We start from the raw sequence: 13,123 nt of genomic DNA, 5'->3' as shown, positions 1-13,123 counted from the left end.
CACATTTCCCAATCTTCAACAATTAAGGAATGATATTGAATATTCAAAGCACTGAAGATGACTAGTGAGAGGCATGAAACAGGCTCTCTGCCCTCACACATGAAGGTCTCAAAAGACAATGGGTCAGCCCTAATGAATGTGGGAAGAGGTAATTAGGCACTTCTAATTGATTACATGTACTGAACTTTACAATTTTGTAAGTTATAATTTATTCTATAAAATGATCTTATTTCCAGTATTTCATTTTATACTCACAACAGCTCCATGAAGTAAGAGGGCTAGGTATGAGTGTTCTAACTTTACAGACAGAAACTCAATTAAAGAGATTCAATGACTGGCCTACAGATGTCCCAGTGCCATTGATGATATGCCATTCTGAGGTAATCTAGGACTCTCTAAATTACTCTTCCTCTTCTAAGTAATATTCTGGGCAGTATGTGTTCTTGTTGCAGATTCATCTTTTCCCAGTGTTACAGATGCCAGGTCAGCTCCTGTCTTCTCGAACAGTAGGCTGGGGCAGAGCCACTGCTGTGGTTTCTGCAGGTCCTTTACTGTGCGGAGCTGCAGTCTTCACAGCCTATATGGCCATTGTCCCTGGTCTCGCCAAAGTGAGATAGGGATCTCTTTCCACCAGTGTTTCTAGCTCTCAGTTGTGGTCTACTCATGAAGCCTAACTCTGTCCAACTTTACAGCTTAGTTTCTGAGAAAAATCAGGATGCCTGAATTTCTCTGGATTCAGATAAAGGACATTTGAGAACCAGCAACTGGCATCAACAGTGTTCCGCTGCTCTGCAGAGATGCCAAAACCTGAACACCTCAGTTCCAACAACTTTCACTCAGGGTGAATATCTTGCTTCCCTCGCAGTGGGAGGTGACTTCTGCACATCTCTTTACTAGAGAATGGGAATCCCATTATTCCAAAAAGCTAAGCAATCAGTTGGTTGAGGGCTTATGGAGATTAGCGGTTAGATAGATTAATCAAAACAGGAAGCCAATATGATTAAGAAGATGAAGAGTTTGGTAGGAAGAATTCAGAATTAAATTTCTGGTCAGAATGAAATTTTTGGAATTCAGTGTCAGAATTCAATGTCTGGAAGCCGAGAGAGGACAAGGTGTGTCATAATCTAGGTTACCTTAAAGGGACCCTAGGACAAGGACGGTAATTTATTTGTGAAGTGATTCCAGGAGGCAGGAGAGAGGGAGTAGGAGAGAAAGGGAAAGAGAAAAAGGCAACAAAGGGTGTTTTACTGCTATGGGGAATTGGGGCTCAATCCTGCTGGGTATCTTGAGGAACCACATACATGCAATTCAAATTGTGCTCCTGATGGACAGGAAGCTGGAGCATTTATCTTATCTACTAGCTCCCAAGGTTAAAGGCTGTCCCCAGAGTGCTCTCCGCTGAGCCTGGACATGGGCTGCATGAAAGCCCTGAGGCAGAAAAGTAGAGTAAGGCACTGTGGACACCTGAGGTGGGACACTGACATGGCACATTCCACCACGATCAGGACCAGAATCAGAGATCGGCTGAGGGGCTGTGACCTGCAGGACCCAAAGCATCCTCTACAGTAGCTAAAAGGAATAGCAAAGAAATGGTGTTACATGCTCTCAAAGAGTCCAGGAAGGTTAGAAGAGCCATTAGACTTGGCAGGAAAGCCAAGAGTAACTTTTAAGGGAGCATCTTTAATAAAGTGGAGATTGGGCCAGGCACAGGGGCTCACACCTGTAATCCCAGCACTTTGGGAGGCTGAGGCAGGAGAATGGCGTGAACCTGGGAGGCAGAGCTTGCAGCGAGCCAAGATCGTGCCACTGCACTCCTGGGCAACAGAGAGCGAGACTCCGTCTCAAAAAAAAAAAAAAAAAAAAAAAAGAAGGAAAGAGGTAATAAAGTGGAGATTGGAGAAAGTGGGCAGAAATGGAAGAAGCAAGCACAAACTACTCTTCCAAAAACTTCCAAAAAATTCAGTGAAATGAATGGGGGACTAGCTTGTCTTTGTATTTTTACAATTAGGATATCTGCTTGTAATAATAACAATAACACTTAGGAGCACTTACCATGTAGTAGTCTTTCAAGCATGTTTACATATTTTATTGAATCCTTGTAACAATCCTAGTAAGAGGATACCACTATTATCCTCATTTACAGAGAGGTTAACAGAAAGATTGAGAGAGGTTAAACAACATGTTCAAGATCACACTGTTGGTAAGTGGCTGAACTGAGTCAATCTGACTCCAGCATTTGCTCTCTTAACCACAATCCTTATCCCTCTGTCTTGTTAACAGAAGAAATGAAAAGGGAGAGACTGAAGATACTGGAGGAAAAAATAATGGAGCAATTTCCGGGAGAAGGAAAGAGGTGATATGCCCAAGGACACACATGGAAGAGAAAGAGAGTACATTGCTTCCTATCCACAGGAGACAAGGAAAGAGGAAGCACAGAAAAGGGAGGGTTTCTGAAGCAGGTTTGAAAGAGATTTGATGATTCTGTAGATGTAGCTATTCCAGTGAGTTTAGTAACAACAGCATGGCCTTTGGAGTCAAATGGAGTTGAGTGGGTGCCTAGTGTAAGCTCTTTTACCTCTCTGGTCTGTTTTCCTCAGTGAGGATGGTAACATGTATTTTCCACAATTTTGGTGAGGATTTAATGAAATAATATATACGAAAGAATCTAATATAGTGTCTGTCCTACAGTAAGCACTTAATAAATGCCAGCTTTTACCCGTCTCCAGTGGATGCCCCGGGGCCCTCACCCTGCCAGCTTTCACCTCCCTATCTCTTAAAATGAGATCATCAAAAAGGAGGTACTGTAATACTGTGACAGCCTTCATATTTTCATATTTATAAATCAAGGCTATACCAACCCAACATATTAGCTAAGAAATAAGAAAATAGAAATTTTTTGGTGAATATTTTTAGTCAGACTGATGTATGAGATGCAACCCTCCAAAAATCTATCATCAGTATTTCCCACAATACTTTTTAAGGACCTTATCAGTGGCTCATAGGGACCAGCAGGATATGTGGTAGATAAGGAAGGGACTTGTTTGAGGCCCTCCTTTCTGCAGAGTGGAGGAGATCTGAGGGGTTTGGGTGCTTTTAGGAAGTTATTCACTCCCTGATAAAAACCCAGACTATAACATGCCTCTTACTGCTGCACTGTTGAATAAAGAGGTGAAGTCATCAAGGAGGTTCCAAGAACCAGATGCTTTTTTACTCCTAGCTCTAGAGAAGAGTCCCCCAAAACTCTGTTCAGTTCTGTAGACTGCGTACAGTTCTGTACATCTGTCAATTGTAAAAGAAATGGCTGGGGCTATAGAAACAGAATTGATGAGTACTTTGTACCCTATGATCAAACTCTGAGCAGTTACAGAGAGAGTGATATGGTTTGACTGTGTCCCCACCCGAATCTCATCTTGATTGTAGTTCCCATAATCTCCATGTGTCGTGGGAGGGCGAGGTAGAGATGATTGAATCATGGGGGCAGATTCCCCCATCCTGTTCTCATGATAGTGAGTTAGTTCCTACAAGATCTGATGGTTTTATAAGGGGCTTTCCCCTTTACTGGGCACTTGTTTTTCTCTCTTCTGCTGCCATGTGAAGAAAGACGTGTTTGCTTCCTCTTCCGCCATGATTGTAAGTTTCCTGAGGCCTCCCAGTCCCTACAGAGCTGTGAGTAAATTAAACCTCTTTTATTTATAAGTTACTCAGTCTTGGGTATGTCCTTATAGCCGTGTGAGAACAGACTAATACAGAGAGATACCGAGAAAGTTTACAATTAATAATATTGCTCAAAATTTTAGAAAATGATCATTTCGATGTGAGGTGGAGGGGGTGTTGACCCATATGGAACACAGTAGAGAACTGGTGGACAAAAAAGTACCAAGATAATGAAAGAAGTGGGTTGATTTATTTCCCTCAGCCACACTTAGTTACAAGTTTCAGCAAATCTGTTGTAAGGACTGCCTGCAGTTAATGTTATTAGACTTTAGTTCAATCTATATATTAATTGCACTTTGGTAGGTGTGCAGTCATGTTTGTGTATGTGCATGTATTTATATGTTTAGCAGACTGTTCATTCCATGCCGTGTGTTCACTCATTCTTATTCTTTACAACCAATTAGTATGTTTAGAAGAAAAGTAATTAAAGGGCTGATTGTTAAGAAGAGGTTATCTTAACTAACATTTGCACTAAAGGCTCCTCATGCCTGAGTGGCAGGGGCAAGCTGTGATAGGAGCTAGCGAAGACTTGCTTCTTTGGGAGACATACACCACATCTGTACCTAGTATTGTAGATTTCACAGAATTGTATAGAAATCTGAAAGGAACTCTTTTCAGGTAGCTTACTTGCTCAGCATTGGTTTTTCATCATTAACTGGGGTGACCTCTACTGAAATGGTTTTAAGTATCTTATGTTTCCCATCTGACAACTGGATTGTAAAATCATCAGCAAGGCTCTCTGAGTCATCATGCACGTATGTCAACCTCATTCCTGGAAGAAGGAAAAAAAGTAAGTAAATCTTCCTTATGATTAAACCATCATGACATATGTCACAGATAACGTCTTAATTTTCAAGGCAGGGGTATTAGCAAGAGTTCATTTATCAGTGCAGTAGGGTGAAATTAAACTTGTTTTATGAAGTAAAAGAGTGCCTTCTTAACCTGTTAAAGACTTTTTGTTTAAATAATTTAGTATTTGATTAAGGGTGTTATTTAAAATGAGTTAGGAAAGAATATATTTTTAAATAAACTATATAAACAAAGGTACAGGGTATTTAAATAAAACTGAGAAAGTTAATTACCTGGGGAAAATTATAGAGTTATATCCCTACCTCGAGCCAATCATCAAAATGAATTCTTAATAGATCACAACTTAAACATGAAAAATGTAACTATTTTTTTAAAGCCTACCTAACATTTAAGTGGAAATGCAAGAGACTCAGAACAGCCAAAACAGCCTCAAAAAAGAGTAAAATCGGAAGCCTAACATTTCACATTTTCAAAACTTACTTCAAAGCTACTAAAATACTAGATGTGCACGCAGATTTATATAAAATGTTTACTGAAATATAACTTTTAATACCAAGAAAGGGAAAACTATCTGGATATTTTAAAATGGGAGATAGTTGTATAAAATTGTAGCACAGGAGCCAGTACAGTGGTGAGCGCCTGTAGTCCTAACAACTTGTGGGGGCTCAAGTGGGAGGATCGCTTGAGGCCAGGAGTTTGAGGTCAGTTTGGATGACATAATGAGACCTTGTCTTTAAAAGAATTTTCTTTGAAACACTAGCTAGGTGATGCCTGTAGTCATAGCTGCTCAAGAGGCTCAGGCAGGGAGGAGTGCTTGATCCCAGGAATTTGAGGCTGCAGTGAGCTATAATCACCCCACTTCACTCAAGCCTGGGTGACAAAGTCATCTCTTTTAAAAAAGTACAGCATAGTAAGTCTATATGATGATTTTATAATGTAATTATCAACAGCTACATTTTCAATAATAATGAGAATTTTTTTGTGACACACTCTCACTCTGTCACCCAGGCTGGAGCGCAGTGACATGATCTTGGCTCACTGCAACATCTACCTCCTGGGTTCAAGCGATTCTCATGCCTCAGCCTCCCAAGTAGCTGGGGTTACAGAAAAGTGTGACCAAGCCTGGCTAATTTCTGTATTTTTAGTAGAGACTGGGTTTTGCCATGTTGGCCAGGCTGGTCTCAAACTCCTGACCTCAAGTGATCCACCCATCTCGGCCGCCCAAAGTGCTGGGATTACAGGTATATGCCACCGCTCCTGGCCTCAATATTTTAAAAGTAAGAAGAGGCCAGTTATGGCCACCCACTCCTGTAATCCCAGCACTTTGGAAGGCCAATGCAGGAAAATCACTTGAGCCCAGGAGTTCAAGACCAGCCTGGACAACACAGGGAGACCCTGTCTCTACCAAAAATGTTTTTAATCAGCCAGTGCTATGTGTGGTGACTTGTGCCTGTAGTCCCAGCTAGTTGGGAGGCTGAGGTAGGAGGATCACTTGAGCCCTGGAAGTCGAGACTGGAGTGAACTGTTATTGCACAACCACAATCCAGCCTAAGTGATAGTACAAGACCCTGTTTCCAGAAAAAAAAAAAAGTAAGAAGAAAAACAGATTATATAACATGGGAAGAGTTTTAAAAATGTTGTATATTTGTCTAGGGGGATGTTTATGACAACACGCTAAAGTTTTTTAAAAATGTAGCCATAAATGAACCACAGATAAAATAGAGATGAAAATCTAATTTCTGAGAAAGTAACCAAAATATTAACCCAAATACTAATTTTTATGTAGGAAGTTTTTATTTTTTCTTCAAAATGACTGTGTTCAAACTGCACACAATGATCATACAATTCTTACATAACTGGATAATAACCAACAAATGTTTAAAAATTAACTTTCTTGAGAGTAAAATTTGTATTATTATTTTTTCCTTGGTGAAATTTGAAAAAAAATGTAAACAATGTATTCTATTACTTGTAGCATGTGGTTATTCATTTGGTAATATCATCATTTATGCCCTAGAATGTATCTCTTTGCAATTGATAAAAGCTGAGAAATACATAAATGCACTTTTTAAATTTAAACCTGAGACGATTTTTGCAACAATTACAAAAAAACCTTTGGGGCAGAAAGCTTACACACTAGTTGGGGAAAGAAATAACTGAAAGACAGTTGGAAAAACGTTAAGCAAGTGCTAAAATTAAGCAAGCACAGAGAAGGAATGGTTTGGAGGCCTTAGGTGGGGCTCAAGTGGAGGTTAACAGAAAGGTGCGTTCTGAAGGCACAGCCTTGGCTAGCCTGTCAAAGGAGCGGGAAGGACCTTACCGGCTGGGAAAAGAAAACGTTAAGGAAGGAGAATGGGAGGAAGCAGTAATTCAGGAACTGCACACTTTTCTCAAATTTTTAAAAGTATTTTCATAAATGAAAAATGGGATAAGATTGGCCGGGCGCGGTGGCTCAAGCCTGTAATCCCAGCACTTTGGGAGGCCGAGACGGGCGGATCACGAGGTCAGGAGATCAAGACCATCCTGGCTAATACGGTGAAACCCCGTCTCTACTAAAAATACAAAAAACTAGCCGGGCGAGGTGGCGGGCGCCTGTAGTCCCAGCCACTCGGGAGGCTGAGGCAGGAGAATGGCGTAAACCCGAGAGGCGGAGCTTGCAGTGAGCTGAGATCCGGCCACTGCACTCCAGCCCGGGTGACAGAGCGAGACTCCATCTCAAAAAAAAAAAAAAAAAAAAAAAGAAAAATGGGATAAGACTGATTATTTTTTAAAAGAGTAATTAAAAAATAATTCAGGCTGCTATGCAATGTGCCATTTCTCTAAAGAGCAAATTATCCCCTCAGAGAATAATAAGCATTATTATATGTGGTTCTATATTTGTTTCAACTGTGGAAATTCTGGCAGACCAATCTCTTAAAATGTAGTTTCATGATCTCAATAGTTTTAAAAAGGATTTTTTTTTATTATAGCATTAAATGTTTGAGTGAAAATATAAAAAAACTCAAATATCATATTTAATGGTAGCCTAAAAGTGAAAGAAAGCATGTTGTTGCCTTTCCAATTACCTATTACCTCTACCTAGGGCTTCCTGTCCTACAATAATCCAGGCCTAGAGACAGCCCTTGAGGGACAAATGAATAAAGTAGGTAAATGCTATTTCTTCACCCCCTATTTCTGTGATTTATTATTAACTTCTCCAGGTTAAATTATTTTTAAATTTTTACTTTTTTAATTGGCAAATAAACATTGTATATATTTATGATATATAACTGGGTGTTTTGATGCATATGTATACATTGTGAAATGGGTTTATTTGGGGGTTTTTTGTTTGTTTGTTTTTTGACAGAGTCTCACTCTGTTGCCCAGGCTGTAAGTCTGGAGTGCAGTGGCATGATCTCGGCTCACTGCAACTTCTGCCTCCCAGGCTCAAGCGATTCTCGTGTCTCAGCCTCCTGAGGTGCTGGGATTACAGAAGTGCACCATCACACTCAGCTAATTTTTGTATTTTTAGTAGAGACAAGGTTTCACCATGTTGACCAGGCTGGTGTCAAATTCCTGACCTCAAGTGATCCACCTGTCTTGGTCTCCCAAAGTGTTGGGATTACAGGCATGAGCCACCAGGCCCGGTCACATTGTGGAATGGTTAAATAAAGCTAATTAACATATGCATTACTTCTCATACTCATTTTTTTTTATTGGTGAGAACTCTTAAAATCTACTGTCTTAGGAATTTTCAAGTATGCAATATATTGTTAACTATAGTAACTATGCTGTACAATAAATCTCTTGAACTTACTCCTCCTGTCTAACTGAAATTTCATATCCTTTAACCAACATCTCCCCAATCCTCCCACCCTCAGCCTCTAGTAACCACCATTCTACTCTCTGCTTATATCAGTTTGACCTTTTTAGATTTCACATATAAGTATTGGTTAAATTATTCAATCAACAATGACAAATGCATGGAAGTGGAACATGCTATACCAGTCTTGAGGAGTTCCATGGAAAAGCTGTGAACAGGTGCATGTTTCCGCTCAGGGTTGGCTGGCTGCTCATTCTCAGGGAAGTCTTTGCTAAACTCCCTATTGATGAGGAGGCCATGGCGTGGCTTTTGAGTGATGCTGAACAGCAGGGGATCCTGGGGAATGTCCAGGTCCACAGCGCTGATGACGGAAGAGTCCAGCTCTTTCATCTGACCCTCACACACCTGAGCAAGAGCACATCAGAAAAGTCAACAACGTGTGAAAGACAACTTGTCTTTCTTTCAAAAACTGCTCAAAAGAAATCATTTGAATATATCCTACTTCAAATTTTATATGAGATTTGTATAGGATGAGTCCTAAAAAGAAATTGCTGGTTTAATAGGAATGTAAAAGAAACAATGTAAAAGAAAAACGTCCCTTACATTTTTTTCTGAAGATTTCAAAGCACTTTGTTCATTTCCATGAAGGACAAAGGGCATATAATTTTTTTTTTTTTTTTTTTTTTGAGACAGAGTCTCGCTCTGTCACCCAGGCTGGAGTGCAGTGGCCTGATCTCAGCTCACTGCAAGCTCCGCCTCCCGGGTTCACGCCATTCTCCTGCCTCAGCCTCCCGAGTAGCTGGGACTACAGGCGCCCGCCACCTCGCCCAGCTAGTTTTTTGTATTTTTAGTAGAGACGGGGTTTCACCGTATTAGCCAGGATGGTCTCGATCTCCTGACCTCGTGATCCGCCCGTCTCAGCCTCCCAAAGTGCGGGCATATAATTTTTAAAGTATGTATTGTTCATAAGTCAAAGGTCGGGTAAAAAAGCAACCAGGACGCTGTTTGCTTTCAAGAAGTCATGGAAAAGTTCAGTCGTAAAGCTGAATCTAGTACCTTCACCTTCATAAATCAATCCTCGTGGATCTCCTTGCTTCTACAATTCTTATGTTTCCATCTGCTTTATAAGTAACACAAATATCTGCTACATACACTAAGCATATTTGGTGGTTTTTATTTTTGTTATTGCAGTAAAAACTTCTGTATTTCCATTGAAATCAACAACAATGCCAAAGGATGCTACTGGATGCATAACTATGTATATTTTCATTCTGGGTCCCTCATCTCCCTCCAATTCTCATACTTCCAAATTTCCTGAACTACTCTCCCCATTCCCTCTCACACCCACTTCAGGTTTCATAATCCTTTAAGCACAAAGACAAATGAATGTTTATCATTTCATGTAGTATCTAGTCAGTTAGAACTTGACAGTATGTTACTTAGCTGATTCAATCTTTTTTTCTCATAGTGAAGATTGAGAGAACAAAGAAGTATTTCTGTTTCCTATTTTGAAACAGAAATATTTCAACAACCCAATTTCTCAACAACCCAAGTCAGGTAAGACTGCAAAGGTCCACCAATAACTATAACTCAAGGAAGAAAATGTCTAGTGCTGTTAGATATCCATAAACAAAAATTACAAAAGGGCAGAGACCAGGATGTTTTCATAAATGAGAAGGCAATTAAGCCTTGAAGGACATGTATGGTTCGGATTTGTGAAAACTCCTTTCTTCTCCTTTTCTTTCCTTCCTTCATTCCTTCCTTCCTCTCTCTCTCTTTCCCTCCCTCCCTTCCTTTTTCTTTTCCTTTCTCTTTCTCTCTCTTTCTCCCTTTTCCTTTTCCCCTTCCTCCCTTCCCTTTCCTTTTCCTTCCTTCCTTCCTTCCATCTATCCATCCTTCCTCATGGTCATCTCTGTTGCCCAGGCTAGAGTGCAGTGGCTCAATCATAGCTCACTGCAGACTCACCCACCTGGGCTTAAGCAATACTCCCACCTCAGGCCCCCAAGTATCTAGGACCATAGGCATGTGCCACCAGCCTGGCTAATTTTTAAAATTTATTTTTATTATTTGTAGAGACAGGGTTTTGCTACATTGCCCAGGCTGGTCTTGAACTCCTGGGCTCAAAGGATCCTCTTGCTTCAGCCTCCCAAAGTGCTGGGATTACAGGTGTGAGCCACTGTGCCTGGCCTAAAGCTCCTTTCATTTCACCCTCTCTTACTGACTTTGAAGGGCACCCTCCTGTACCACGTTTTATTGAACACGTGTTAACAAAAAATCACTTGCCATATATGATACTTGTGCTAAAAGGATGCTGATTTTCTTTTATCTAGCCCTACTTATTAAAGATTAAAGTGGCATCATAATTCAACTTACAATGGTATACTTATGAAAACATTTTAAATAGGACCTTGCCTTTTTCTCCAAGAACTTTAATAAAGCAACTTAAAATATGTTGTAAGATCCTTCTTCATAGAGCTTGACTAAAACATGAGGTTGTTTCTTGCAGATTGAATAGATTATTGAGATTAGGACAACAAAAATTTTAGATCAATATACATAAAATGCCAAACCTTATTAGTAGACAGGTTTGGAATGGGTTATAATAACTTAAACTAAAACCTCAAATCTTCTTGCAGCACAACTTGATGGAAGCCCAACTACCTACAAAATAAATGCATTTTCTCACAAGAAAGCAAAATATGGTTATCTAAAAAAAAATTATGTGAAGCTTAAAGTCTGCTTGCCCATAACACACAGGACTTCATATTTTTCACTCTCCAATAGTCTCTCTAGGGAATGCAGGTAAAACCATGACTAGTTCCAGAGAAGAGCAAGGGACAACTTCCCAGTGGTCTTATTACTTCAGAAACCCCAACCCTAGGCAGATACAAAACAACTGAGGTAGGTATAGAGGGAATCATGTGTCAATTTTTTTTCTCTCTCATACTTACTGAAAGACTCTCCAGAGACAGAGAAACCCATGTGCCAACAAAACAGGAAAGGCAGGAAGATTAATAATTTTCAAATGATAGCATTACATGATATAGCCTTCCCCACTCCTCACCAATTCAATGTGTTAACGCACTTGGAGCAATGTAAATGGACTAATTGAAAATAAAAATCAAAATGACAAAAGAGAAATGGAACATTTGGATATGTTTCTTACAGTAATATTCTGCACTACAAAGTCAGGAGCTTCATCATTTGTGGGGTTGATAATAATAGAAAACGGTATCTCCAAGGAGCGTTGCTTCCCATCTGTGGCGTACACCGTGAACTGGTCGGCAGTTGGTTCTATCCTCAGATGCCTGGACTGCACATAGTTAATGTGAAAAGCGTTCATGTCTTTCCACTGAAATGAATCTAGAGCACACCAAGATGGAACAGATAAATAAGAAAAACATTTTTTCCAGTTATTGGTCCTTAATCCTTAACCCAATAATAGCCAATTTCTCAGTAATGCAAATAAGAGATCATAGCAGTTGACCTAAGTATCTGCTATCAAGGGCTGCTGCAACAGCCAACCATCAACATAAAGGCAGATATCCATAGATCATAAAGAAGAATAAAATTTTCATGGGGAACAGAAGAGTAATAATTTTTAACCAGTAATGCACAGAGACTTCAAGACTACTTCAGATACTTAGAATAAATGTCAGAGACCTACCCTTGATTAAATAACTACTTTTGCATAAATGGTTCTCTGTCATACTTGAGTGTAAAAAGAGACCACCTCCATTACATAAAGGCAAAACAAGAGTCAATCAATCATATGCGTACTTCAAGACGTACATATCAAGCAAGGGGTTGGATTGAGTGGAATTAGCTAACCCGCTGTTTTAGTATTTTGACATGGGCTTAAATCCAAAGAGAAAAATGCTCTAAGATGTGCATTAAGTCACAAGAGAAATTGGGTAACATTGAATGCAATTAATCTTAAATTCAGTCTCTTTCATATTTAAAATGGACATTCTTCCAAAGGGGTTTGGAGAATCATTTATATGTCTTTGGAAGATTTTGTTTTTGCTTTCTGTTTTTGTTTTGGTTGGTTTGTTTTTGCCTGAAATACAAGAGCTATTTAAGTATCTGGGACACATTTTAGTTTTAAAATTAATGTCATCTGTTTCAACATTTTAGGCTTTCTCTCGTTACACCCATAGTATATTTCCTCATCCTTTCCACCAATGTCTGTTCAAAGTGCTAAAAGATTGTGAGAATGAGACCTTGTGAGCTACCACTAGATTCACTCTCTCATGGTATCCCGTGTTGCTGTGAGGGCCTTTTAAACCATTCTCTCTTCAATGTTCATTCTTGTATTTTTCATAAGTAAAATTCCACTTATTTTGAAGAAAATTTGCATGCATGGGGAAAGTCAGAATAAAAATTAAAATGAAAAATAGTAAGATTCAAAAGTATCAGCTATAATAGTAATAATAATTCATTGAATACATATGGTGCTTTAAACTTTTTGTTTTGTTTTTTGAGATGGAGCTTCGCTCTTGCTGTCCAGACTGGAGTGCAATGGTGCAATCTCAGCTTACTGCAACCTCTGCCTCCTGGTTTCAAGCAATTCTCCTGCCTCAGCCTCCCAAGTAGCTGGGATTACAGGCATGTGCCACCACACCTGGCTAATTTTTTATATTTAGTAGAGATGGGGTTTCACCATGTTGGTCAGGTTGGACTTGAACTCCTGATCTCAGGTGATCTGCCCATCTTGGCCTCCCAAAGTGCTAGGATTACAGGCGTGAGCCACCACGCCTGGTGCTTTAAACATTTTGAAAGTCATTACCCAGTTAT

General features: G+C 39.7%; 1 protein-coding gene across 1 annotated transcript in view; it reads right to left on the bottom strand.

Moving 5' to 3' along the window:
- FREM1 (FRAS1 related extracellular matrix 1) overlaps nt 1–13,123 on the bottom strand; it is a 166,505-nt gene that overhangs the window by 55,863 nt on the left and 97,519 nt on the right. The window contains exons 19-21 of the mRNA XM_025359692.1: nt 11,493–11,689; nt 8,509–8,731; nt 4,342–4,486 (exon numbers count right to left, since the gene is read on the bottom strand). Of these exons, the coding sequence (XP_025215477.1) occupies nt 4,342–4,486; nt 8,509–8,731; nt 11,493–11,689 (565 nt within the window). The remainder of the gene's footprint in view (nt 1–4,341; nt 4,487–8,508; nt 8,732–11,492; nt 11,690–13,123) is intronic.

The sequence above is a fragment of the Theropithecus gelada genome, chromosome 15 (genome assembly GCF_003255815.1).
Source record: "Theropithecus gelada isolate Dixy chromosome 15, Tgel_1.0, whole genome shotgun sequence".
Classification (NCBI taxonomy): domain Eukaryota; kingdom Metazoa; phylum Chordata; class Mammalia; order Primates; family Cercopithecidae; genus Theropithecus; species Theropithecus gelada.
This window is presented reverse-complemented; position numbering and strand designations above follow the sequence as displayed.